We start from the raw sequence: 27292 nt of genomic DNA on the forward strand, positions 1-27292 counted from the left end.
GGTCATACAAAATAATAAAGACAACTCCTATGGCTCCTGCCGGTTGTCATACTCATCGACATGCAAGTCGTGATTCCTATTACAAGAATATGATCAATCTCATACATCACATATATCATTCATCACATCTTCTGGCCATATCACATCACATAGCACTTGCTGCAAAAACAAGTTAGACGTCCTCTAATTGTTGTTGCAAGTTTTTACGTGGTTTGTAAGTTTCTAGCAAGAACGTTTTCTTACCTACGTATGACCACAACGTGATTTTCCAATTTCTATTTACCCTTCATAAGGACCCTTTTCATCGAATCCGTTCCGACTAAAGTAGGAGAGACAGACACCCGCTAGCCACCTTATGCAACTAGTGCATGTCAGTCGATGGAACCTATCTCACGTAAGCGTACGTGTAAGGTCCGTCCGGGCCGCTTCATCCTACAATGCTGCCGAAACAAGAAACGACTAGTAGCGGCAAGAGGAATTGGCAACATCAACGCCCACAACTTCTTTGTGTTCTACTCGTGCATAGTAACTACGCATAAACCTGGCTCTGATACCACTGTTGGGAATCGTAGCATAATTTTAAAATTTTCCTACGTTCACCAAGATCCATCTATGGAGTATACTAGCAACGAGGGGAAAGGAGTGCATCTACATACCCTTGTAGATCGCGAGCGGAAGCGTTCCAATGAACGTGGATGAAGGAGTCGTACTCGCCGTGATTCAAATCACCGATGATCGAGTGCCGAACGGACGGCACCTCCGCGTTCAACACACGTACGGTGCAGCGACGTCTCCTCCTTCTTGATCCAGCAAGGGGGAAGGAGAGGTTGATGGAGATCCAGCAGCACGCCGGCGTGGTGGTGGATGTAGCGGGTCTCGGCAGGGCTTCGCCGAGCTTCTGCGAGAGGGAGAGGTGTAGCAGGGGAGGAGGGAGGCGCCCAAGGCTGTAATGCTACTGCCCTCCCTCCCCCCCTTTATATAGGCCCCCTTGGGAGGGGGGGGGGGGCGCCGGCCAAACCCATCTAGGGTGGGGGGGCGGCGGCCAAGGGGTGCCTTGCCCCCCAAGGCAAGTGGGAAGCCCCCCCACCCTAGGGTTCACAACCCTAGGCGCATGGGGGGAGGCCCATGGGGGGGCTCCCAGCCCACTAGGGGCTGGTTCCCTTCCCACTTCAGCCCACGGGGCCCTCCGGGATAGGTGGCCCCACCCGGTGGACCCCCGGGACCCTTCCGGTGGTCCCGGTACAATACCGGTAACCCCCAAAACTTTCCCGGTGGCCGAAACTTGACTTCCTATATATAATTCTTCACCTCCGGACCATTCCGGAACTCCTCGTGACGTCCGGGATCTCATCCGGGACTCCGAACAACTTTCGGTTTTCCGCATACACATATCTCTACAACCCTAGCGTCACCGAACCTTAAGTGTGTAGACCCTACGGGTTCGGGAGACATGCAGACATGACCGAGACACCTCTCTGGTCAATAACCAACAGCGGGATCTGGATACCCATGTTGGCTCCCACATGTTCCACGATGATCTCATCGGATGAACCACGATGTCGAGGATTCAATCAATCTCGTATACAATTCCCTTTGTCAATCGATATGTTACTTGCCCGAGATTCGATCGTCGGTATCCCAATACCTTGTTCAATCTCGTTACCGGCAAGTCTCTTTTACTCGTACCGCAATGCATGATCCCGTGACTAACGCCTTAGTCATATTGAGCTCATTATGATGATGCATTACCGAGTGGGCCCAGAGATACCTCTCCGTCACACGGAGTGACAAATCCCAGTCTCGATCCGTGCCAACCCAACAGACACTTTCGAAGATACCCGTAGTGCACCTTTATAGTCACCCAGTTACGTTGTGACGTTTGGCACACCCAAAGCACTCCTACGGTATCCGGGAGTTACACGATCTCATGGTCTAAGGAAAAGATACTTGACATTGGAAAAGCTCTAGCAAACGAAACTACAGGATCTTTTATGCTATGCTTAGGATTGGGTCTTTGTCCATCACATCATTCTCCTAATGATGTGATCCCGTTATCAACGACATCCAATGTCCATAGTCAGGAAACCATGACTATCTGTTGATCAACGAGCTAGTCAACTAGAGGCTTACTAGGGACACGTTGTGGTCTATGTATTCACACATGTATTATGATTTCCGGACAATACAATTATAGCATGAACAATAGACAATTACCATGAACAAAGAAATATAATAATAACCATTTATTATTGCCTCTAGGGCATATTTCCAACACCGGCTCCCATGTTTTGGTACCTTACGTTCCGCTATATCGGCTAAGGTAGCACTGGGAGAACTACTGCGATTGTGTCCCGGTTCTTCCGGACGAGCACCTCAGTAGAGAAAGCCGAAAACTGACTGTCATGATATGGCGAGAGCTGGTCAGCTGTTCGAGAGGTTACAAAATCTTTAAGGATTTCTCCCGCATAATGCCATAACCAATGCAGCGTGCGATGGATCGGTTTTCCTTCCGATCAGGTGCTTATAGAGCCCCCCGTGCGGTCTTCCGAACACCAGGGGCTGCGCCTACCTTCCTAAAGCTCCTATGGCTAAGTGAGAGTGATAAAGCCTTATAGTCTGATTGCCTGGTTCGTTGTGCTGAACACCTCCTTCGAAGGACCCAAAACTGGGATAAAGAGTGATCAGGTTTATCCCGAACACCCCCGTACTTCTTACGTGGGGGCAGAAGCCGGCGACGGGCCAACTCTCAGGATTAATATATAAAGCGACCGCGCAGGAGGATAAACTTTTATATAACAAGCAATAAATAATATAAATGACCTTGTTCAAACATTACAAAGGACAACATGTTTTGCATTCATGGAAATATAATGTCCTTGGTACATAGCTCCGCTGCAAGGTAGGATCCTTTTCGGACACTCTCATAATATAATTTGGGCTTGCGGTGCTCCTTCCCCTCTGGCGGTCCTTCGGTCATCAGCTTTTCAGCATCCATCTTCCCCCAGTGCACCTTTGTGCGGGCGAAGGCCATTCACGCACCTTCTATACAGACCGACCGCTTGATGACATCAAGTCGAGGGCAGGCACTCACAAGCCGATTCACGAGCCCGAGGTAGCTGCTTGGAATCGGCTCGGCGGGCCATAGCCGGATAATCATATCCTTCATGGCCAGCTCCACCGCCTTATGCAGTTCGATCATCTGTTTCAGTTGATCGACAAAGGGCACCGAATAATTCGGTGCCAAATACGGCGACCAGAAGAGCTTATCCGCAGTGTTCCTTTCTTCGGCTCGGTAGAATTGGGCGGCATCTGATATGCTGCGGGGCAGCTTGGCAAATACCCCTGAGAAATCCGAGTTCAAAATTAGAAACATAATTTTCCCCTCAAATACTTGCTTTACATGGAAAAAGCCTTACCCGCCGCGATCTTTCTCGCCTCTTGGATCCCCTGCAGGGCGCTTTGGGTTTCCCCCCGGGCATCGCTCGTGGCCTGATGCGCCTTGGTGAGTTCGGATTCTTTCTCCGTTAAACTCTGCTCCAAGGTCTCGCATTTTCTCACGGCCTCTTGCAGCTCCTGCTCAGCTTTAATAACCCTGGCCTCGTGCTTCTCACGAAGAGCCTGCTCTGTGGCTGCCTTTTTCTCGGCCTCGGCCACAGCCTTCTTAAGAGCCTCGACTTCGGTCACCATCCCTAGCGCAAATCATGAAGCCTATTTCATCATACTGAAAATTCATTCGCAATAAACGCGAACAAGACTTGTGCATACCTTGTTTATCTCCCAACTGCATTTTCAACTGGCCAAGTTCTTCCTTGGCCCGCTCCAGACTTTGATTCAGTCCGGAGATCTCCGCAGTATGAGAGGCAGCAGCCGCTACAGACGCCTGCTTATAACAGAAGAGATATAGATGTCATTCACTGAGTCTTCCTGCGAACATAAATTTGATCCCCTGTCCGGCTTTTTCTTTCACCGAACAGTGTATCAGGGGCTACTATCCATACCATGACACTCTTCGAAACCTCATAAAACATACCTCAAAACCTTTTATAAGGCTGATACAGGCTCCATTCAGTCCACTCTCAGCAGACTGAATCTTCTCGATCACCGCACCCATAAGGGCACGGTGTTTATCGACGATGGAGGCGCTCTTCAGCGCCACCAACAAGGCATCCGACACTTCTGATTGAACAGAGGTTGCCGGTATGCCCCCTCCAGCTGAGAGAGGCTGCCTGCCTGATTCCGGAGCCGTATTGGTCTCCGGAATTGCATCCGGCTGGGAGCTGAATTCAAGATAGCTCCCGCCGTCAGCTCCCCTGGGAATTTTCTCCCCCATGTGTCCGGCCCCTGAAGTTTGACCTCCAGGCGCCGCCTTCACGGTATTTTCCTCTCCTCCTTGGCCGGGGTCCTTCTGGGACGAAGCCTTGGTGATATTCACCTATTTGGAGGAAGGGGCCTTTGGGGGCGTCCCGCTCTCCATAGCATCCGAGCTCAGCGAATCCTCTGATGAGGATTGTTTGGTACGGGACCTCGCCGGACTACAAAAAATATGGCTTAGGTTACAATACTATGCCATGATGAGTCTGGACGCATAAACGTACTGGGATTTTATATACTCACAAGTTCACCAGGGGCTGGGCCCTGGGATCCCACGCCGGGCCACTGTTGGCGGTGGCAGTGGACTCCTCCGGAAGAGGAGCCTTTCCCCTTTTGGGCGGCTCGGCCTCCAAGTGTACGGAGGCCGTCCTCTTCTTTCTTCCTCCCGCAGGGGATTCATCTTCCTCCTCCTCCTCGTCCTCTTCGGAGGCGGAACGGGCATCAGAGCCTTCAGATATTGTGTCTGAAGTGCCGCGGCGATGAAGGCCGCCCCGGGTCTTTTTGGCCTCCTTCTCGGCCGCCTTCTTCGACACCTTGTAAGGCGCCGAGACCAGCATCTTCGTCAGAAGTGGGACGGCCGGTTCTTCGGGCAGCGGGGCCGGACAATGGATCCGCTCCGCCTTCTTCGTCCAGCCCTAGGAGAGTTGTAGAAAACACGTTAAGCGCTTCCTTTGGGTTATGCGGATAAAAAGTATGATGACTTACCGAACTTGCAGGGCGGGACAGTTGGTACCCACGGTCCTCGGCGGAGTCCGGCCATGATTTGCTGGACTTGAAAAGCACCTTCCAGATGTCCTTGTGCGAGGAGCCGAAAAGCTCTCGTAAGGTTTGGTGCTTGGCCGGATCGAATTCCCATAGATTGCAAGTCCGGTGTTGACAAGGCAGGATCCGGCGAACTAACATCACCTGGACTACATTGTCAAGTTCAATGTTCTTGTCTCCCATATCTTTAACGCGCGTCTGGAGCACCGACAGTTCGTCGGACGAGGACCAGTTCAGGCCCTTCTTGACCCAGGATGTAAGCCGCAGGGGGGCACCGGATCGAAACTTGGGAGTAGCGGCCCATTCCGTGACGCGCGGCTCAGTGATATAAAACCACTGCTGTTGCCAGTCCTTAACAGAATCGTTAAAGGTGCCTGTTGGCCATATGACATTGGGCATCTTGCTCACCATAGCGCCCCCGCACTCGGCGTGCTCGCCGCCCAGTACCGTGGGCTTCACATTAAAAATCTTCAGCCATAAGCCGAAGTGTGGCGAGATGCGGAGAAAAGCCCCGCACACGACAATGAATGTCGAGATGTTGATGAAGGAATTATGGGACAGATCGTGAAGATCGATCCCATAGTAATACATGATGCCGCGAACGAACGGGTGTAGGGGAAACCCTAGCCCGCGGACAAAGTGAGGGAGGAATACAACCCTCTCGTGGGGTTCCGGAGTAGGGACGATCTGTCCCACCGTCGGGAGACGGTGGCTGATTTTCTTGGCCAGGTACCCGGCCTCCCGAAGCTTTTTGATATCCTTCTCCCGGACGGTAGAGGCCATCCATTTGCCTCCTGCTCCGGATCCGGACATTTTCGGAAGGCCTTTGTGGGCAGAGAAGATGAACGCTTGGGCGCTGGAGCTCGGGCGGAGGGGAATGGATCGGGAAGAAGAAAGCGTGGGTGCGAATGGGTGTTCTTATCCCCTTATAAAGGCAGCAGGTATTCTGCGCCTCCCCACTTGCCCGGTAAAACCACTTATCCCCCAAGCGCCGTAATTGATGGCGCGGTTGGGTTACCCGCACCCGTATTGATGAGAATCCCGTGAAAAGAGGGATACGATCTTTGCTTCGACATGACGTGCCAATAAAACTGCCTCACAACACGTGCAGTGGCAGGCTCGGAAAAACGGTTCGTCATGACCAGACCACGGCAGAACGTCACGTATGAAAAGCTGTCAGCAGATTAGATTTGTGGAAATATTATTCTCTCTACGGTGGTACGTGGAATTTGTTTTGCAGAGCCGGACAGTATCCTTGTGTTCAAAATCTTCTATGGAATATTTGGAGGAAGAACCCGCCTTGCAATGCCGAAGACAATCTGCGCACCGGACTCATCGTCATTGAAGCCTGGTTCAGGGGCTACTGAGGGAGTCCTGGATTAAGGGGTCCTCGGACAGCCGGACTATATCCTTTGGCCGGACTATTGGACTATGAAGATACAAGATTGAAGACTTCGTCCCGTGTCCGGATGGGACTCTCCTTGGCGTGGAAGGCAAGCTTGGCAATACGGATATGTAGATCTCCTCCCTTTTAACCGACTCTGTGTAACCCTAGCCCTCTCCGGTGCCTATATAAACCGGAGGATTTAGTCCGTAGGACAACAACAATCATACCATAGGCTAGCTTCTAGGGTTTAGCCTCTACGATCTCGTGGTAGATCAACTCTTGTAATACTCATATCATCAAGATCAATCAAGCAGGAAGTAGGGTATTACCTCCATCGAGAGGGCCCGAACCTGGGTAAACATCGTGTTCCCCGCCTCCTGTTACCATCTGCCTTAGACGCACAGTTCGGGACCCCCTACCGAGATCCGCCGGTTTTGACACCGACACACGCGACATACAAAGGGAGGTGACTTCACTCCTCTTTGAGCTCCCTATGAATTTGAGTGAGACATGGCTACTACCTCAATCTGGAACCCTGTGCGTGCCTAGGTACAAAGGCAAGGACCATGGAGAAGCACGAGGAGAGAACACTCAAATAAATACAAGAAGTGCTCCTGCACTACACCTCGACTGTTCGGGCCAGGGAGCCGGATTATCCAGGACGAGGCCGAGAAGCCCCAGATGAATCAGCCGAAAAGTCCGGTCATGCATGCGCCTCTGCCGATTCACCAGTCCCGGACTGCTTAGGAACCAGTTATGACTATTCGGGCCGAAATTGAGAGGCCCTGGACGAATTCCCCAGACTATCTTGTCGACTCCCACCAAATGCCGGAAGAACGAAAACCGAACTATTTGACATGCTGAGTGAGCTGTGCCTTTTTCCCACATACTTCTCGGTCCTAGACTATGTAAGTCATATCCCCTGGTTTCAAGGTTTCCACTTGTGGAGAACACTCCTTCTCTTCGGAGTTGGGGGTGGGGGGGTACCCTTTGCTTGCCTTTTTTCCTTTGTTTGTTATTTGGATCTAGGATGCCCCTCTTGTATTGACTTTGTGTTATAAGATGAGTACTTATTGGTGAATGTTAGCCTATTTCCGTGTTTCTCTTGTGTTTTCGCGTAGTTCCTCGTGCTCTTCATGTTCATCCTCACATCCACCTCCAATTCGTGAAGATCGGGCCACCTCACATAGTTTACCACGTATTGCAACAACTACCCACCCTCAAACAAATATCGTTTGTCCTCACCAGCAATGGTAGATCCGCCTTCTTCTATAGAAATACTTGGCCCTCTAGCCAACCCTAGCCCCTTATCACACGCCATCGACTCTATCATTTCTCTCACATATCAGACAATTTGTAGCTAACCTCCAAAATTGTTTAACTGCGGCTGCCGAGATATAGTTGGATGTTGTTTTATTTCTGTTGCGGGATTTCAGCCCAGATCAAGACAATGACAACGCTTCCTCTTCCATGGGAAGAACTTTTCCACCCACAACACCAATAGATGACATCCTCATGCGTGAAGACCACACCAATCACAACGCCGAACCTAACTTGGTTCTCAAAAGTCCCGATATCTTCGACTGGCTTCTATTTGGGCACAATCTCAATTCCAAGGCCAACCTCTTCCACAACACCATCGCTCACAATAGCATGTGCCCTCGATGGGAACACGACACAGACTGGCCGTGTCTAGGCTCTCACCAGCCTCTCGACCCCATTTTCTCTCGAGTTGGTTTGGGACTCGCCTGCCCCCTTTGGTCTCGACAACAACATTTGGCCATGGGTAGCTCTCACCATCCTTTGGGGGTTTTGGGATTCCAGAAAACCCAAGATTTTCCGAGGCGAGACTCACGCTCACCCCCTGTTGTAACAATAAAGAACATCGTAGCGGATTTTAGATTTTACTCTTTAGGATCATAGGTCTTGTGAACCTAGCCAAAAGGCCGCCGCCACGTCTTGACGGGAGCACATCTCCTCGAGCACCGGCACAACCGGTGTATTCCTAGCCAACTACTCCTAGTTTGGCTCTTTGAGTAGCAATGCATTCATGCGGGACCCTCTCCCCGTACGTGGTGATTGTTTAAAGAAACATCTATTTCAGGGTTCGTTGTCTCGATCAACTTTGACGTCGAAGGCCGAGCAAGAGTGGAAGCCGGGGTTCGTATAAGTATATGTGCCCACGGACGGTTCCTAGTTGAGAGGAGAAGCTGAGCACAGCCCGTACTAGGACATGGCAGTACGTAGTAGTTAGGGCGGGCGCGTCACGACTCACGCGTGAGAAGAGAACCCTATGTTACAGTAGCAGTAGTAGCTGTAGCGAGAGCATGGAAGGCGGCGGCGACTTCACCTTCGCCGTGGCCGCGTCTCTGGCAGGCGCCGGCGGCCGACGCGTAGGCGCCGGTCTGCTGTACCCGGTCTTCGGCCAGCCGCGGTCACCGCCGCGCCAGCGGGCTCTGGAGACGGAGACGACGACGGCCACCGCGCGCGTGCCGCTCAGGGAGCTTCTGCTCGTGGACGCGTTACGAGCAGGAGCGGAGCAGCAGCCGGACGGCGGGGACAAGCGGCCGGTAAAGACGTGCTACTGTTCGTGCTGCCCCGGTTCACCGTCGACAGCGTCGTCCCCGGCGCGCTGCCGGAAGAGCGGCTCCACGGGGTCTGTCCTCCGGTGGAGCCAACGGCTCCTCGGTCGGAGCCACAGCGGCGGCAAGGAGAATTTCGTCTTCCTGGACGCCAGCCCTTCCAACTCCAGCTCCAAGCGCAAGGGGGTCAGGAGCGGCGGCGTCGGCGGCCACGCGCACGTCTGGAGCTCTTACGCGCACAAGGGCGGTGGCAATGACGGCCGCCGGAGGTCGTTCCTCCCGTACAGACAAGACCTCGTCGGGCTCTTCGCGAGCGCCACCGCGTTCCGGCGGACCTACCATCCGTTCTGACGACGTAGCGGATCCGTAGAGCATTTGGTCTGCATGCATCCTACTGTTTGAGTTTGTACTCTGCTTGTTTGCTTGTTGTACTATTTTATCATCAGTTTGTATTATTGGTGACCGGAGCGTGTAAAGTCAATTTCATATGTTCCTTTCTTTTTGCGGGTGAATTTCATATGTTCCTTCGAACTTTATGCAGTACACTTTGTTCACTACTGCTACTTACATTCTGAATTGTACTCTCACAACCACACGGAACACCTGCCGGGGCAAACATCACATCAAGCCTAAAAAAAAAAGAACAACGGCAGCTCAACAAAACGCGGATGACCCGCAACCACTGCACCCCCGGAGTCGTCCCACGACACTCCAAGTACCCCGAAACGCCGTGTACCAAGTAACATCTTCAAAAAGAATGCGACAACGACGACGCTGCTGCCCGGACATGTCCTAGGGTTTTCCCTGGTATGCGGAGGAAAGTGGGTAATGGGTACATCCGATGCCCTTCATGAAGGAATGGCGGCACCAACAGGCGTCACCGCGTTGGTGCCAGATGAGCCGACAGGGATTTCTCCCAACCCCCCAAACCACTACCCAGAAGATTTGTAACCTTCCATCCAGTTTGCCACCCCCAGCATGCGCCACGCCACCCACGCCGTCTCACTGAGATCACCATCGCAGGGTCTAGAGGACGGAAAATGGGAGTGCAAGGAATCGGGGGCGGCAATACAGAGGCCGCGCAGGAGGGAACTGCCTCCACCGCCGTCGTGCGGGAGGTCACTGCCTGCAGCGTCGTCACGGTAGCCGGCCGAACGCGACAGCAAGGGCGCACCAGGCCTCCGGGCCCACAAAGCCTCGACCGGCATGCTGCAGCAAGCCGGCGACAGCGCCGCCACCACTCAGATTCCGACTCACCACCTCCACCTCTAGGGGGCAACACCGTCGACAGAAGAGCCGCCGTCCCGCCTTTGCTCAGATGGGGCCCAAAGGGGCCCATATTTGGGTCGAGTGGGTGCCGCCACCCCGCGCCTCCGCTTAGCCCCGCCGCCAACGCCCGCGCCTCCGCTTAGCCCCGCCGCCAACGCCCGCGCCGCCGCACCGTAGACCACCCTCGCCAGCGCCAAGTCGCCCCGCCACCGTGCCGGACTACCGCTGCCCCGCACAGGAGCACCTCAGAGAGGGGAAAAGCAGGGGCGGACACGCACCCTGGCGACGACGGGGGGAGAGGGGGTGGGGGGAGGGCTCTGGGGGAGGCGGATGGCGGCGCAGCCGGTTGCCCGCGGGGGACAACCCGATCACGAAAGGGGAGGTAGAGGGTACTCCGTTGGTTTGTATTGCAGGGAGCATAAAGTCAAACTTGATCAAATTCATAATGCAAGTTCAAGAGCGGTCTCCTTCGGGCACCAACTCCCCTTTCCCAAGCTTTACTCTTCGTATTAGTCGCACGAAAATTAAATTACATCATCCGATATAATCATATCATATCATATCATACGTCCGTGTCAGCCTTAATTAAGCCTGGCTGCGAAGCACGACCTAGCTTAGCAAGATTGTAAACGTTCCTTGCAGCCTACGACGCGTGCTGCCTCCGACATCGACCAAGCATACATGACTGCTGACACGTACGGATGGCTTGCCAGCAACGACACACACGTACATTTTAGTCGACATGTATACTATTACTGCACAGTAGTAATACGTATTTTTCTGGGTATTTCTTAGGGGTATATGTGGATGCCATGCCTGCCATGGCTGGGTCAAAGTTTGTTGCGAGAAAGTTTAATCAACCGATGTGTTTGGAGTGGGACAAGACGGTGAACATGATCGTCTTGTAGATCACCATAAAACCAGCGAAAACGCCTGCTGAAGACTGGACTTGTGATCACGTACGGGCCAACGACGGGCACATCGCCTGTACCACCGAGAAATGTACTCGTAGCCATACAAGCAACGGTCGCTATTTCAAATATCACTTTTACCACCTTTATCATGAGATTGTTATCCTTGGCGAGATGTGGTGAGCGATGCATGGGACTTTTCTGAGATACCAACAGCTACAGTGTCACGTCGAGAGCAACGTCGTCTCACCTGAGTCTTATGGATGTCCAAATTCCACGACAGGCTCGAAAGATAAATTATTACACGGCAGACAGCAACACTATCACTGTGTTTAATTGCACAGTAGCACAAGATATCACCTACGGCATTAATTACTCGTTGGGTTCCGGATTAACACAAACCATTGCGGTGGCAGCACCTTCCACAGAGTCTTGCCAAAACTGATTTGAAGTTAGGTGTGAGATCAACCCGCAGTTCTCAGCATGGCCCAGCGATAAATACATTGTAAACAAGGAAGGCCATTTAACAACTGTTGGATGCATCACATACTACGTTACACACTGGGCTAAACTTTCAACGCCACATATATGAGCACCAAGTGAAGATTGTTGGGAAAGCTAGCAAGCTAAAGCCTACAGGTACGTAGTAGCCGAATCCCATTCATTCTAATGCCTGAACAGGTGTCTCTCATGGTGTAATTTTACAGATCGATTCAGCGAGAACTGAACCTTCAAGAACCAAACTCGTGGAACAGTCGTCGCGTCTGTCGCCGAGGGTGAGGATACAGAGCATATGGAGGAGGGACGGAGGGTGTTGGGGATATTAATATTAAGTATAAATCGGCCAGGAGGGGCCGGGTTATACCCATAATGAGTTATTTATATTTGAAGCCCATGAAGACAAGGAGTATGGCGCTTTACGGAGGAGATCTAGCACGGAGGCCTAAGGCCCAAAGGCGGATTAAGGCTTGTAGACATAAACCGCCATATGACATGTAACTTGTATTGTAAGATAAGAAAGGGTAGAAACCGAGCCGGACACGTTGATGAGTCGGCCTCGGGATTTTGTAAACCGCCGGGCGTCAACCTGTGTATATAAAGGGACGACCCGGCGGCGGTTTAGGGACAACAAACAACAACTCGAGAGCCAGGCATAGCGGATTCGCTCCCTGGTCATCGAAACTCTAGCAATTCCACATCAACTGGATTAGGCCTTTACCTTCACCGCAAGGGGCCGAACCAGTATAAACTCCCTGCGTCCTTTGTCCGCTTTAACCCCTTTAAGCTAACCCGTCGCGATGACTCCACGACTAAGTCCTTTCATTAGGACATCTGTCGTGACAAAACCACGACAGTTGGCGCCCACCGTGGGGCTATCGCACGATGGTTTCGAGTTCTTAGAGGGCAGCTTCGAAGGGCTCAAGGGATACGCTGTAGGCCGGATGACCAAGAGTCGTCGCGGCAAGCTCTACATCGACAACACAGGTTGGGGCCCCGAGGCCGGCTCAATCGAGTACGGGTACCGGGTCCCCTTCGGCGGTATTCACGTCTTCATTGGCAAGATTGGCGAGCCGGACACTGAGCCGGACATCTGCACCGACATCGTCGAAACGGCTCAGTGTGCGAGACCCGCCCGGGCTCAGCCCGCCATGAAGCGTGCCTTCGTGGGAGTCATCCACGGAGCGGAATCTGAGGTTAGATCGGCATCCGGTGGTGAAACCGTCGTTTACTCTGATGACGAGTCATCTACCGGAGAGACCGAGTCGTTGTACCAACTGCAAGACGGCCGGTTTGGGGGCTATTCCGATGGCGACAGTATTCCGGACCCCTTCGATCCGCCAAGCCGAGTTGCGATCTTCATGGCCGGTACGCAGCCTGCGCAACACTCTTCGACTGCAGCGGCGATGATTTCCGGATCAGTAGCGGCGACAGCAGCTGGGGCAGGAGGCCCTGTGCGACCGCCGGCTCAGGTTTTGTCTGACTTATTTGACGCTTTGGCAAGGCTGCTGGCGGAAGTTAACCCGGCGAATCAGGATGAGCATAACGCGGAAATCACAAAGGTGGGGGATCAGATAACTGAAGCCAAGGCAGACCTGGCAGCTGAGGATACCAGGATGGCTGCAGAGCGGGCCGAGTTGGATGCACAGGCTTACCGGCTTATGTTAGGTCAGAGCGCGTCAAATGATGTCATGAGGAGAAGGTACCGATCCCATCTACCTCCGGTTTATGAGGCAAGGAATCTCTTTGACACACCAGGAGCAGGAACCAGTAAGCCGCCCGTGGTAAACCGGGTGGAGGCACCTGGAACGGGAGCGCCGGTTCAGTCACGTCCGATGGACCCACCTCGTCAGAATGTCCTGTCGCAGCACGTCTCAACGCCTCCGGGTCATTACTCTAACCCATTGGATAACATAGTCGCCGCCGCTTCACGATTGGCAGCTCTCCTGATCGAAGGCGAGTCCCCAGTAGCGGTCGAGACACGACGGGCTAGAGAGCTCCTTCAGACGGCTTTGACACAGCAACAGGCCTATTCATACAGCCGCGAGAGGATTCATTCTACTCCCCGCCCAAGCCGGAGTTACAGCAGGCGGATGGATGAACCGGTCGTGTCGAGCAGTGTGCGGAATCGCAACCCGCCTCGAGGGCATAATCCGGCGGACGATGGTGCTAATGCTCAGGATGTGGTGGATCATGGCAGGGCACGTCGAGAAGCCAAGTTAGCAGCGCAGTACGCGGCCCGTCAGCTTACTCCGGTTCGTCCAACAACTTCGGTGGAACCAGGAGTTACCTCCAGTTCTTTGGGGGTGTCATGCCTCGTCCCGGCTCTACGTAATGTACGGCTGCCCAAGGATTTCAAGGATCCACGTAAAGTGCCCAATTACACTGCCGACTTATCCCCCGATTCATGGGTCAAAAGTTACGAGATGGCGATGGAGATGCTGGATGTGGATGATGCGGCATGCACTACAAAAAAAAGACACATCCGTGACATTTTGGGCTGAACGAATTTTTTTCCTGTCATACATATGACACTTCTATGACGATAATTGTGACAAAACCCGGTATCATCATAGATGTGGTGGGCTCCTACTTCTATGACAAAAAATCATGACATAAAATGGGCTTTTCGTCCTGGGCGGGCCGGAGACGCAGCTGCATGACATTCTTTGGGCCGTCCATGACGGAAAAAACCGTGGTAGAAGCGAGGGCGAGGAAAATTTCGGGGAGTTCCCGGTTACGGTGGGAGGTCGGGGGCCGAGCGATCCGCGTTTCTCTCGTACACGTACGCGCGTGTGTGCGAGGCGTTGGCTCTAACTGAACCCGAGCGAGGCTTTGGGCTCTAACTGAACCCGAGCGATTGCACTGCAGGCTATGCGTTACTGAACCCGAGCGATCGATCGATGGCTGTTAACTGAACCCGATCGAGCGATTCCTTCGCTACTGCTGCTAACTGAAGCTGATCGATGCTGCCTCTGGGATGAACAGTGAGCGTTGCGGGGGGGGGGGGGGGGGTTGGATGAACAAGACCCCGTGGTGTGGTGGAGGGCTGGATGAACAGTAGACGGTGGAGGGGTGCCCGTGGAGGGGTGGTTGAACAGGACCCCGTGGTGTGGAGGGCTGGATGAATAGTAGACGGTGGAGGGGTGCCCGTGGAGGGGTGGTTGAACAGTAGCCGGTGGAATAGCGCGCGGTGGAGGCTGGATGAACAGGAGCCCGTGGAGGCTGGAGGAGGTCGACGGTAGCCCGTGGAGGCTGGAGGAGGTAGGTGGTGGAGATGAACAGTATTCCGTGGAGTCCCGTTTTGCAGTACGCCACACCCTTTCCGATGAACAGGACCCCCGTTTCGACCGTAGGAGGTCCGTTTCGTCCGTTTTGCCGTACGCCACACCCCTCCCGATCAACAGGACCCCCGTTTCGACCGTAGGACGAACGTTTCCTCCGTTTTGCGGTACGCCACACCCCTCCCGATCAACAGGACCCCCGTTTCGACCGTAGGAGGTCTGTTTCCTCCGTTTTGCGGTACGCCACACTCCTCCCGATCAACAGGACCCCCGTTTCGACCGTAGGAGGTCCGTTTCCTCCGTTTTGCGGTATGCCACACCTCTCCCCATGAACATGACGCATTCCGTTGCCTCCCCATGAACACGACGCATTCTGTTGCCTCCCCATGAACACGACGACGACGCTCTTTCTCCGTTCCGACCCAGCCATGTACACGAGCCCTGGCCGTACGTATGCGCGAGTAGGCGTTCGAGACCCCGCCCTTATGTACACATACGTGGCCGTATTTTCTTTCTTGTACCCTGGCCGCTGTACGTACGTGTACATGCTACGTGCGCGCCTCTACTACGACACGTACGCGCCTCTACTATGACACGTGCGCGCCTCTACCTCCACCAGTATATATGTACATTCACGTTCGCGACCAGAATGACAATGCTACGTACGCTTCGACCAGGTGGGTCCCGACTGTCAGGCACTTCCTTGCCTGCGAAGATGTAGCTGGTGGGTCCCAGCAGTCAGGGGGGCGAATCGTTTTTTTTTGCCCGGACGCACTTCCTTGCGTGCGAAGATGTAGCTGGTGGGTCCCAGCAGTCAGGGGCAAACGTTTTTTTACGAAATACGGTGGCCCGTCCGGTGGGTCCCCGCTGTCAGGTGGAGGAATAATTATTTTGCACGTAATAAGGAGGCACTTCCTTGCTGCGGCCGTGGACCCAGCTGTCAGCCTCTCCACGTACAGTCCATGTCCGATGGAAGCCGTTCCTTGACCACGTTGACCACGCCGTGCCGAGAGCACCAGGGCAGTGGACGACAGCGAGGCCTAGGAAGGGGACGACGCGGAGCCGGGGAAGACGCGGCAGTGGATGCCCACGCGTAGAGGAGTACGAGGGTTCACTGGTTCGCTGCGGTGTGAGGCTGCCGTCGCCGCAGAATAACAGGGGGTGTGGGTGAGTAGAGGGATGGTCTGGCCAGCGGTGGGAGTAGTAGGGGGCGGGGAGGCCTCCGCCGCATCGCAGCCGGCCACGGGAGGCAGGAGCACGAGGCACGACCGGTGCTGGTTTGGGTGGCTGGAGCAAGAAGACCAGAGGTTGAAGAAGCACTACGTCCATTGGATGGACATCGTACGGTCACTGGAGCTAGAATCATGCATATTGACTAAGTTGACAAAGCCCTCCGTCCCCGTCAACTTAGTAGGCCCACAAGTCAGCCTGCCACTATGCTGGGTCCCAGCTAACAGGGGGAGTATTCATTTTTTTGTGCTTAATAAGGAGGCACTTCCTTGCGTGCGAAGATATAGCTGGTGGGTCTGAGCTGTCAGCGGCGGTAACGTTTTTTTCGCGAAATACAGAGGCCCTTTCGGTGGGTCCCTGATGTCAGGTGGAGGAATCATTATTTTGCGCGTAATAAGGAGGCATTTCCTTGCGTGCGGCCGTGGACCCAGCTGTCGGCCTCTCCATGTACAGTGCACTTCAGATGCATGTCGGTCGTTGACCATGTTGACCAGGCCGCGCCGAGAGCACCAGGGCGGTGGACGACGGCGAGTCCTAGGAAGGGAACGACACGGAGGCAGGGAAGACTCGGCAGTTGTTTTCCACGCGGAGGGGAGTACGACTGTACGAGGGTTTACTGGTTCGTCAGCCGTCACCGGAGAAGAACAGCAGGTGTGGGTGAGTAGAGGAATGGCTAGGCCAGCGATGGGAGTACGGTGGGGTGGTGAGGCCTGCGCGGCAGCAGAGCCGGTCGCGGGGACGAGGGAGCAGGCAGTCCCACCGGCGCTTGTTTGAGCGGCTGGAGCAGGAAGAGCAGAGATTGAAGAAGCACGACGACCGTTGGATGGCCATCCAACAGTCACTGCTTGTGCGTCAACCTTTTTTTTAGGAAAGCCTCAAATCTGTGGAAAACAGCATACATCCCATCTGCCATTATTTCTAATAATTTACAGCCCATTTGCTAATTATTAAGGTTTTTTTGGAGCCCATATTCTTTTTGTTAGCATTACTGCCCATATTGTGGCCACGGTTAAAAAATTATACGAAATTTTGCATATTTCGGTGCGGTCCGAACTATTTTTAATCCCGAAATTTCGACTCACATTCAAACTGATTTTAAAAATAAATGTATATCAATATAAAATCCAACAAATTCTCCACGCATAAAAATTAATGTAATTTAAAATCTCGAAATGAAAAAAAGATATTTGAAACTAATTGCCGGTTTGATGTGTTTTAAAAATGTACAGCCCATTTCTCATTACTGATGGGCCATTTTCTCGGCCAGCCGAATGAAAGCTCTCCTCGTCTTGAAAGATTTGCAGCCCAACAGGCCTGACAAAGCGACTTACTTGGCAAATCACAAAAAAACTGGGCTGTGGCGGTGCTTGACCACGTTGACCACGCCGCGCGGAGAGCACCACGGCGGTGCACGACGGCGAGGCCTAGGAAGGGGACGACGCGGAGCCGGGGAAGACGCGGCAGTGGAAGCCCGCGCGGAGAGGAGTACGAGGGTTCACTGGTTCGGCTGCGGTGTGAGGCTGCCGTCGCCGCAGGGCCTGGCCAGCGGTGGGAATAGTAGGGGGCGGTGAGGCCTCCGCGGCAGCATAGCCGGCCACGGGAGGCAGGAGCATGCGGCACGACCGGCGCTGCTTTGGGCGGCTGGAGCAAGATGACCAGAGGTTGAAGAAGCACTACGGCCGTTGGATGGACATCGTACGGTCACTGGAGCTAGAATCGTTCATATTGACTAAGTTGACAAAGCCCTTCATCCCCGTCAACTTAGTAGGCCCACAAGTCAGCCTCCCACCAAGGTGGGTCCCAGCTAGCCGGGGGAGTATTCATTTTTTTGTGCGTAATAAGGAGGCACTTCCGGTGGGTCCGAGCTGACAGTGGGGGGAACTTTTTTTTCGCGAAATACGGTGGCCCGTCAGGTGGGTCCCAGCAGTCAGGGGGCAAACGTTTTTTTTGCAAAATACGATGGCCCGTCCAGTGGGTCCCTGCTGTCAGTTGGAGGAATCATTATTTTCCGCGTAATAAGGAGGCACTTACTTGCTGCGGCCGTGGACCCAGCTGAGACTCTCCACGTACAGTATACTTCCGATGGAAGTCGTTCCTTGACCACGTTGACCTCGCCGCGTTCCATTGCATGCATGCGTCCATGGGCGTGGTGCGTCCCCGCTATCAGCCTCTCACGTACAGTCATCTTCCGATGACTCTCGGTTGTTGACCACGTTGACCACACCGTGCCGAGCGCACCCAGACTGGAACGACCCGGAGATGGGGAAGACGGGGCAGTGGAGTCGCAGATGGAGAGGAGTGGGAAACTTCACTGGTTCGGGTGCGCGGCAGCACAGCCGCGGTGCCGCCCACGGGAGACAGGAGCAAGAACAGAGGTTGAAGAAGGAGCACGGCTGTTGGATTAACATCCAATGGTCCCGCTGCTAGAATCATTTGTTGATTAAGTTGACAAAGCCGTGCGTACACGTCCGCTAGTAGGCCCACAAGTCAGTCACCAAATCTGACGGGTCCCAGCTGTCAACGGGATGAATAATTTTTTTCGCAAAACAAGGAGGCACTTCTTCCGTGCGAAGATACAGCCAGTGGGTCTCAGCTGTCAGGTGGAGAAATAATTTTTTTCGCAAAACAAGGAGGTCCCTCCTGTAGCTGGTTCGAATCCAAACCTAGACTATGACTATATATGGTGCTATGCTACTGTGCAAGTAATGAAACTGACATATCCAACGTTCGCTTCTCCTCTTCTCTACTTACTCTGCCTAGCATCAGAAGCTCTGGCCGCAGCAACCATGTCCGCTGGCTGCTCGTCCACCTGCTCTTCAGCAGGCAACAACCAGATATGCGCCAAGTCGCCACCCGTACCATCGCCTGTGGGTCTCATCACACCCCCGCCGGCACGCGCACCACAGCCGATTGCTCATCGCAACCCGCTGCCGTTGGTGTGGTGCCACTGCTGCAAATCACGCAGAGTCATCCGTCGCGTCTCAACCACAATCCGCAACCCTGGCCGAGTCTTCTACAAATGCCCGAATCATGGGGTAATAATATGTTTAAGTGTTGTTCTGCTGCTTTCAGTTGCTGATTTTTTTAATAGTTTGGTTGATGATCTTCCAATTTGATTCGTGCAGAAAAGGGAAGATTCGTGTGATTTGTATTTCTGGGAAGTTGCTGATGTGGGGGAATGCAACTACGCTGATTATTTGGTTAGCCGAGGAATCCCAATACCAGCAGGTTGGGGGTGTTGGACAAGTAACTGAAGGAACGACAGAAGAGGAAGATGTAGAGCAGAAGGTTAAAGATGCAGTTCCTCTCATCATGGCCAAGCAACAGCTGCTGAACGGCCTTGACAGCAATGAGGAGATGAAAGAGCACTCGTGATGTATTCAGTGGCTACGACATGAGCACTTTGCTGAAACTAGTAATGAATGAAACCTGTGTAGCAGGCTGGGCGTAGTGTTGTGAACATCTAATGATTTCTATTAACGGAAATCAGGGGGTATCCTGTTTTGCTCATATAAATAAATAAATAGCAGAGGCCCTGTCGGGTCAGCTTTGTTCTCATTCGAAGACGTCGAGCAAATTGCAGTCCAACAGCAAACTATGTCATCAAATTCAAGTTTCACAACCAAATATGAGTACAACTAAACAACAATGTCATCATGTTTTAGTTGTCATACAATCACCAAACACAAATCAGCATACATAACAAGTGATGTTCTCACAGCAAAATACTAAACAACATGTTCATCAGGTTTCAGTTGTCATAGCAAACACAATTTCACATAGTAGATAAAAAAACGTCTTCTGACAGGCAAATACGACAAAAGCAATGTAATCATCATCCGCAGCAGCAGCGTCAACATCTTCGCCATGTGTATCAGTCTGAATCGTAATTCCCCACGGTGTCATCTTCTTCTTCGTCCTCAACGTCCTCAAACGTTGGCTTCTTCTTGATCAACTCTTGTATGTCCACAGCACAACAAGCAATCTTTTCGCCGGCGTCATTGACGTGATGGTTCTCAAAGATATTAGGAACATCTGTGTTATCTGGTACATCAGGAGCAGTGTAAGCATCATCTTGTTGTGCAACTTCATTAAACGAATTCCTCTGCTCAAACCTTTGCAATACTCTCCAGTCATCGCTACGTGCAAATGTGTCTTCCAAGAAAAATATCTGTGTTGCTTGATTTGCCAAAATAAAAGGCTCGTTGGTCTGGTACGCCGCCTTGACATTGATGGATTTGAAATAATCATCAGCTCTGGGTTTTGCGATCCTGGAAAACAGGTTATACCAACGACAACACAACAGAACCACACATCGATGATCCTCGAAACTGGAGATATACTGCAACTGAACAATGTCTGTATGTTAGCATACATTTCAGTTGTCTCTTTGTCATACGTATCCGTGCTCATGATGGCACTGTTTTGTGTCTTCCTGCCTTCGTCTCGTGCAAGGGTGTTGTAGCGCACATCTCCAACAACGCAAGATTCATAATGTCTTACCCGAGTATCAGGACCCATTGCTAGTGAGTAAAGGGCATCATCAACTGCCTGCCCATCCTCCCGCATCTTCTTAACCTATGGTTAGAAAATAGACAAGCTGATCATCTTATGTACTCAATATATTAAAAAAACTGACAGTGCACTTCAAAAGCTTACATGGTTCTTGAACCATTTCGCAAATCCTGCCATAACCAGTTTGTCAATGTTTCTTGGATTTTGTGGCAGTAACTCCTCTTTGTAGATGCTGCACAACATAGTGATTGCATCACACATCTAAATATATAAGAATGTGCTGCAAGTTTAGTAGATTACGATGTATAAGCTGCAGTACTGCACTTACTTGATATAAGGTAGTATCTCAGGACAGTTATTCAACACATACCAAACCATTTTGTCCAAATCTTTAGGTTTGTCCTCTTGTCGACTCTTCCCTGTAACTCGAACAGAATAATCGAAAACATTGAGCCCGGGATTGTCTTCACCCACCTCTTTGCTAAGCTGATCAGCTGTTTCAATGTATTTTGAGCAGAATGTCAACGCTTCTGTAGCAATGTAGGCCTCTGCAATGGAACCCTCGGGTCTAGCTCTGTTCCTAACATAGCCCTTGAAAGTGCCTAGCCGCCTTTCAATAGGGTAGATCCAGCCATACTGTACTAGACCTCTAAGTAGTGCCTCATCAGGTAGATGAACAGCCAAATGCACCATCACATCAAAGAAGGCTGGAGGATATATCTTCTCAAGGTCGCATAGGATAGTTGGTATCTTGTCTCTAAGATGCTCCAAAGCATCTATCCTGATATTCCTACTGCAAAGTTCCCTGAAGAATTGTCCCAACTCTGCATCTGCTCTGTATAAGTCAGGGCGGCCCAATCCTCTAAGGATAAGAGGTAAAACCCTTTGAAGTAGGACGTGGCAGTCATGAGTTTTCAACCCTTGTACCTTGTTTCCATCTGCACTGACTCTCCTTTCAGGGTTGGAAGCAAATCCATGTGGGAATCTCACACGTGACAGGACCTCGCAGAATTCTTTTCTTTTTACCTTGTCCAAGACGTACACAGCTGGTGCCATATCCCGTGGTTTACCTTCATCTTGCACCTGCAAATCCTTTCTGATACCCAGGTGTGTCAAATCAATCCTAGATTTTAAGGTATCTTTCGTCTTGCCTTCAATATTAAGAAGTGTGCCAATAATGCCGTCACATATATTTTTCTCGATGTGCATCACATCAAGATTATGCCGCAGATCCAAATCTTTCCAATACTCCAAGTCCCACAAAGTGGACCTGCGGGTAAACAATAATCTCTCTTCTACCCTGCCACGCTTCCTTTTCCCGCTACCATTACCAGCATGGTTTCCTGGTGTAATATGCCCGACCTTCTCTAATTCCACTTGCAACTCATCGGCGGTGAGCCTCTTTGGTGCATCACGGTTTTCATGCTTTGCATTGAACACATGTCTTCGGTATTTTCTAGGATGCGGCTTGTCCTTGGCAAGGAAACGGCGGTGTCCAATGTAACAGATCTTGCTAAGTATTGCGTATGACAGCGGATTCCTGTCACAGCGAACACATGCATTGTAACCATGTGTCGTTCGCCCTGACATAGTGACCAAAGCCGGATAATCATGGATGCACCAAATTATAACCGCACGCAGAAAGAAATCAGCTGGTGGGCTGCTATATAGGTCTCGAGTGAGAACACCCTTCCATAGCTGTTGAAGTTCCTCCACAAGAGGCTCCATGAACAAATCAAAATCCTTTCCAGGACTTTTTGGACCTGGGATGAGCAAGGCCATCATGTAGTTTGATTCTTTGGTGCAGACATTTGGAGGCATGTTGTAAGGGATAACAAACACTGGCCACATGCTATATGTGGCGCTCTGGTGGCCAAATGGGTTAAATCCATCTGAAGCTAAGCCAAGTCTAATGTGTCTCGGGTCAGCAACAAACTCTTTGTGTTTATCATTGAAGCTTTTCCACTCACTACCATGAGATGGATGGCTCATTACATTCTGATCTCTATACTCCTGGTTCCTAGAATGCCACAGTACATCCTCTCTTGTTTCGGCATCATGAAACAACCTCTGCAATCTTGGTATAATTGGAAAATGTCTCAGAACATTATGAGGAATCCTCTTCACAGCATCGCCATCTTTCCATCTTGATGATTTGCATTTTGGGCATTCACTTAAGTTGGCATAATCCTTCCGGAACAGAACACAATTATTCTTACAAACATGGATCATATCATATCCAATTCCAACTGCACGAAGGAAATTCTTCATTTTACTGTAGGTGTGTGGCAGCTCAGACACATCTGGGAAAGATTCGCGGAAAGTAGCCAACATCGCATCGAATGATTTGTTGGTCATCCACTCAGATGTCTTCACCTGAAGAAAGGTGACCATAGCTGAGAATACTGACAGCTTATTTCCTGGGGTGACAACAACGTTGCATTGTTCCAACATGCGGGCCCACCGTTTTTCTTCTGCAGGTGAAAGTTCACGGAATGCACGAGCATTTCGTAGCATTGTTTCAATATTGGTCAAACTCACTGGCTCCGCCACCACCACCACCTCCTCCTCCTCTTCCACCTAAGCATCAGGCAGATCAAGATGGTGATCTGCTGCTTCCACGTAGTCAATAACATTGACGTTCACAGCTTCACCATGATGAACCCACCTAGTATATGTGACCGACATCCCATACAAGTGTAGATGATTTTGCACAGTTGACTGGGGTCTTGTAACTGAATTCATACAACTGCTACACGGGTAGAGCACATCTGATTTCGGACCACCGTACTCAGCTCTGATAAAGTTCATGAAGTTTTCAACCCCCTCGACATATGCAGCGGAGAATCTTCGAGCAGAAGTTATCCAAGTCCTGTCCATCTGTTAGACATACAAATTAGTTCTTCTACTAGATATTACAGGAAAAACATATATGCTTTTTTATGAAGTCCAGAAAAAAAATACCTAGGTCGATGTCTAAAGCTATGGCAAGATATCTGGACGAGCAGATCTAAGTAACAAAATATATGTAAAGCTAATTCAGCAAACAGATTTGAGTGCCAAATTATGGCAGGCTGTTTCAGCAGTCAATGAGGCCGAGCACACAGCCATCGAACTATCGAAGGCCATCGCAGCAACAAAGATCGAGTATAAAACGGTGTAGAGCTATTTCACCTAACAGATTGGCTACTAGACCATGGCAATCTACGTCACAATAAATATATGGCAGGATATTTTAGCAACTAATCGGCCTTGGCATGCCATCTCAGCTAAGCAGATTGAGTGCAGAACAGGGCAAGGAAGCTTCTTAAGCAGAGCATATTGACAGTAAACTACTTCGGCAAACAGTGAGATTAACAGCGTCTATCAGCTAACATTCAGCGCTACACCGACATGAATGGGGGCCTCAGTCTAGAATGCGCGTACCGTGGGAGAAGCTGACCGCCGTGCGTCTCCACACGAACGTCGCCAGCGGTGGCGGCGCTGACCGCCGTGCGCCTCCACAAGAACGTAGCCAGAGGTGGCGGCGCGGCTAGAGGACGACAGTCTACGAGAGCGTACTGTGGGAGCGAGAGGATCGCCGAACCGCGGCGCTGACGTATCGGCGCGGCGGGGAGGGCGGCTTTGGCGGAGCGAATGGAGTGGAGGGGGACAGGGGGGAGGGGGGTTTGGGGAATATTATTAGCTAGTTGGCCGAAGGGCGGTTGAATCGGATTTGGGGGGAATTTTTGGGTGTGGGGGGGGGGGGAGGATTTTCGCGCGGTGGGCGGGGGGAGTTTGGCGCATGGTCGGTTTCTCCAAGTGCAGTCCCACGTGTCAGTGAAGAGGCAAGCCAAAGCGCGTTCCGTTTGCGTGAGCCGTGTGCAGGACCGAACGTGTGTGGGGTGCAATGCGACCGCGACAGGAGTGCTGTGAGTGTACCGCCTTTTTTCCTTTTAAACTAGGTGCTTTGCCCCCTAAAAAACAATTTTGTTGCTTCGCGCGATCCTATTGGGGTGCAATTTTAAACTACGTACTATTGGAGTGCCTAAGATAATTTGTGTATGTATAGACCCTATGTGTTTATTTTACTTCGCATGTTAGATTTGTCTCTGTTCAATAAAAAGCAGAGTTGGTGATGATGGTGTGCCTGTCATCCTGCAATATAGGCCGTCCGATCTATATCTAACGGATAGGAAGGAAACTATGACAATTTACCCGCACTCCTCTCCACATTTGCAGATAAGGCTTTCCCTCGTTCATCCTTTTCTCCCACAAGATCTTGATCTTCCGTGCAACGCACGGGCATCTTGCTAGTACTCCTACAATATGTATATTATTGTGAAAGTTCATATACACCGGCCGAGATTAATGCAAACACGGGGGATTTTCATTACATTTCGAACTTTTATAGGACAGAAAAATAAAAGAAACCCAACCCTAAACCTATTCTACGGTGGCGACCGACGTCCTCCATCTGCGATCTCTATGTACGGGGGCGGGGTTCAAGACCCGTGAAGTGAAGGTGCGGTCTCTGGCGAGGAAGAGTAGAACACGGGGTACGGACCGGCCAGTTGGCACACCATGCCCTGCCGCCTCCCATGCCCTACTCATCCTCGGAGGAGTCCCCGACCTCGGCGGTGCCGGACGTTGGACGGCGGCAAGTAGGACGCGTGGCTGACGGTGCTCCCGTCGTCGGTCGCCAGCATGGCCACCGCTTATGCGGTCGCGTCCGCGTCCGGCTACGCCGCTATTGCGTCGCGAGAGGCGACTTGAGCGAGGGCGGCGACCTCGAGCTTCATCCACGAAGACAAGCTCTTCCGCAGAGCGTTCGCACTTGCGGTCATGGCGGATGTGGTGCCAGGTAGGAGGACGATGCGCTATGGTGTGGAGGTTAGCTGGGCGTTGCCGCTTTAAGTAGCGCATTCCGGTGAGGCCAAGCGTCCGGGTGCGTCATTAAGTCGCCGGAGTTGGTTCCTCGGGCACCGAGCCTCTTAACGACGACATACGAACGGACGGCATGAATGCGGGCAACTGGCGCCGGCTGGGAACGCACCGCGCGGCGGCGCGAGGGACGAGGGTTTTGGTATGCCAGGGTAGTCAGTTGCGGTCATAGCAACGTTGGAGATGCCCGTTGCTCACATGCGATCCCCGCATGTCATTGAAAAAGCAAGACGACCCGGCATGGTCTCAGGTCCAGAGGATGCAGTTGGCCGCGCTACACCACTCCGCGGACGCGTCGCGGCGCCCCGTGCATCCTCGACGAGCCGGGTGTTGGGGTGTGTTTGGATTGTGGCCAAAGTGCACCTTACCAAATTTTTGTCATGACCCAAAGATTGGTCTTTGTTTGGATGGTTGCCATTTTTTTGGCATGCCAATGAACTCTAGCCAACTCTAGTTCATTTTTCTTGCCAATGTCGGCCAAATCATGGGCAACCAATACCTCAACCAAAATTTTGGTCATGACCCAAAGATTGGTCTTTGTTTGGATGGTTGCCATTTCTTTGGCATGCCAATGAACTCTAGCCAACTCTAGTTCATTTTCTTGCCAATGTCAGCCAAATCATGGGCAACCAATACCTCAACTAAAATTTTGGCTACCCAATGCTTTGATGGGGCAACCTTGGGCACAAACCAAACATACTGTTGGTCGTGCCACAGCACTAATGCCACCCTCGGCACACTGAAACCGACCGTGTCTAGCGATGATATGCACGTGTCGCTCACCGCGGTCGCCGTGTCCAGAGGCGGTGCTGGAGCTGCCCCATTGTTGGCCCCAACGACCCACATGAACGGTTGTCGGTGGCGAGGAGGTCGTGGGCCAGCTCCTCCATTGGACTAGTCTACGCTACGTCGTCCCGATGGGTGTGCCCCACATGTCGGTTTCCCTGTTTTCCCGGCCATATTCGAGCGTCAGTGCTCCGTGTTGCGCATTAGGCCTTTCACTATGTAGGCCAAGCGAGACAACTTATTGTTTATTTGAGCCGTTCAAGTATAATCATGTGGCGTTTGCTTATTTCTCATTCCTCTCCAACCCTCTTCTCCATCGGTCATGTCGCCCTCCAGTCGAGTCCATCCTCCCGCATGCCTCATTTGAACATGCCACCGAGTATCATTCGCATGTACCCACCCTAGTCCTCTTTCAATAGATCTCCAGACCCCGAGAGGGAACGAGTGGGGGCACGTGATACCTAAGGCGGATTCAAAATTTTGAACCGGTGATCATAGCATCCGCAAATCATATATAAAGGGTATTCAATGTTCGTTTCGTTTTTGAACGTACAATATACTCCCCCTATCCTTTCTAGTTTACATATAAGTTTTATGTGTAGTCAAAGTATCTCTACTTTGATCAAAAAGGTATCAACATTGAACAACGCCCAATCAATATTGTTAGATTCATACGTACTCCTAGATTTGTACTCGAGATGGTTTCCAATTTGACTATTGACAAGATTAATAGTACATGAGATGTATAATGTGAAAATTATACATTGGAAACTC

The 27292-nt window shown here is 51.7% G+C and overlaps 1 protein-coding gene across 1 annotated transcript; it reads left to right on the top strand.

The window, feature by feature from the left end:
* Positions 1 to 8725: 8725 nt before the first annotated feature.
* Positions 8726 to 9656, top strand: LOC123177061 (uncharacterized). The gene has a single exon (XM_044591021.1). The coding sequence runs from the start codon at positions 8848 to 8850 to the stop codon at positions 9451 to 9453; it is 606 nt and encodes a 201-aa protein (XP_044446956.1). The 5' UTR covers positions 8726 to 8847; the 3' UTR covers positions 9454 to 9656.
* Positions 9657 to 27292: the final 17636 nt, after the last annotated feature.

This window comes from Triticum aestivum, chromosome 1D, assembly GCF_018294505.1.
Source record: "Triticum aestivum cultivar Chinese Spring chromosome 1D, IWGSC CS RefSeq v2.1, whole genome shotgun sequence".
In the NCBI taxonomy this organism is placed as follows: Eukaryota; Viridiplantae; Streptophyta; class Magnoliopsida; order Poales; family Poaceae; genus Triticum; species Triticum aestivum.

What these genes read in the sequence shown, in the direction of transcription:
- LOC123177061 (XM_044591021.1), top strand. Translation starts at nt 8,848, where the DNA reads ATGGAAGGCGGCGGCGACTTCACCTTCGCCGTGGCCGCGTCTCTGGCA.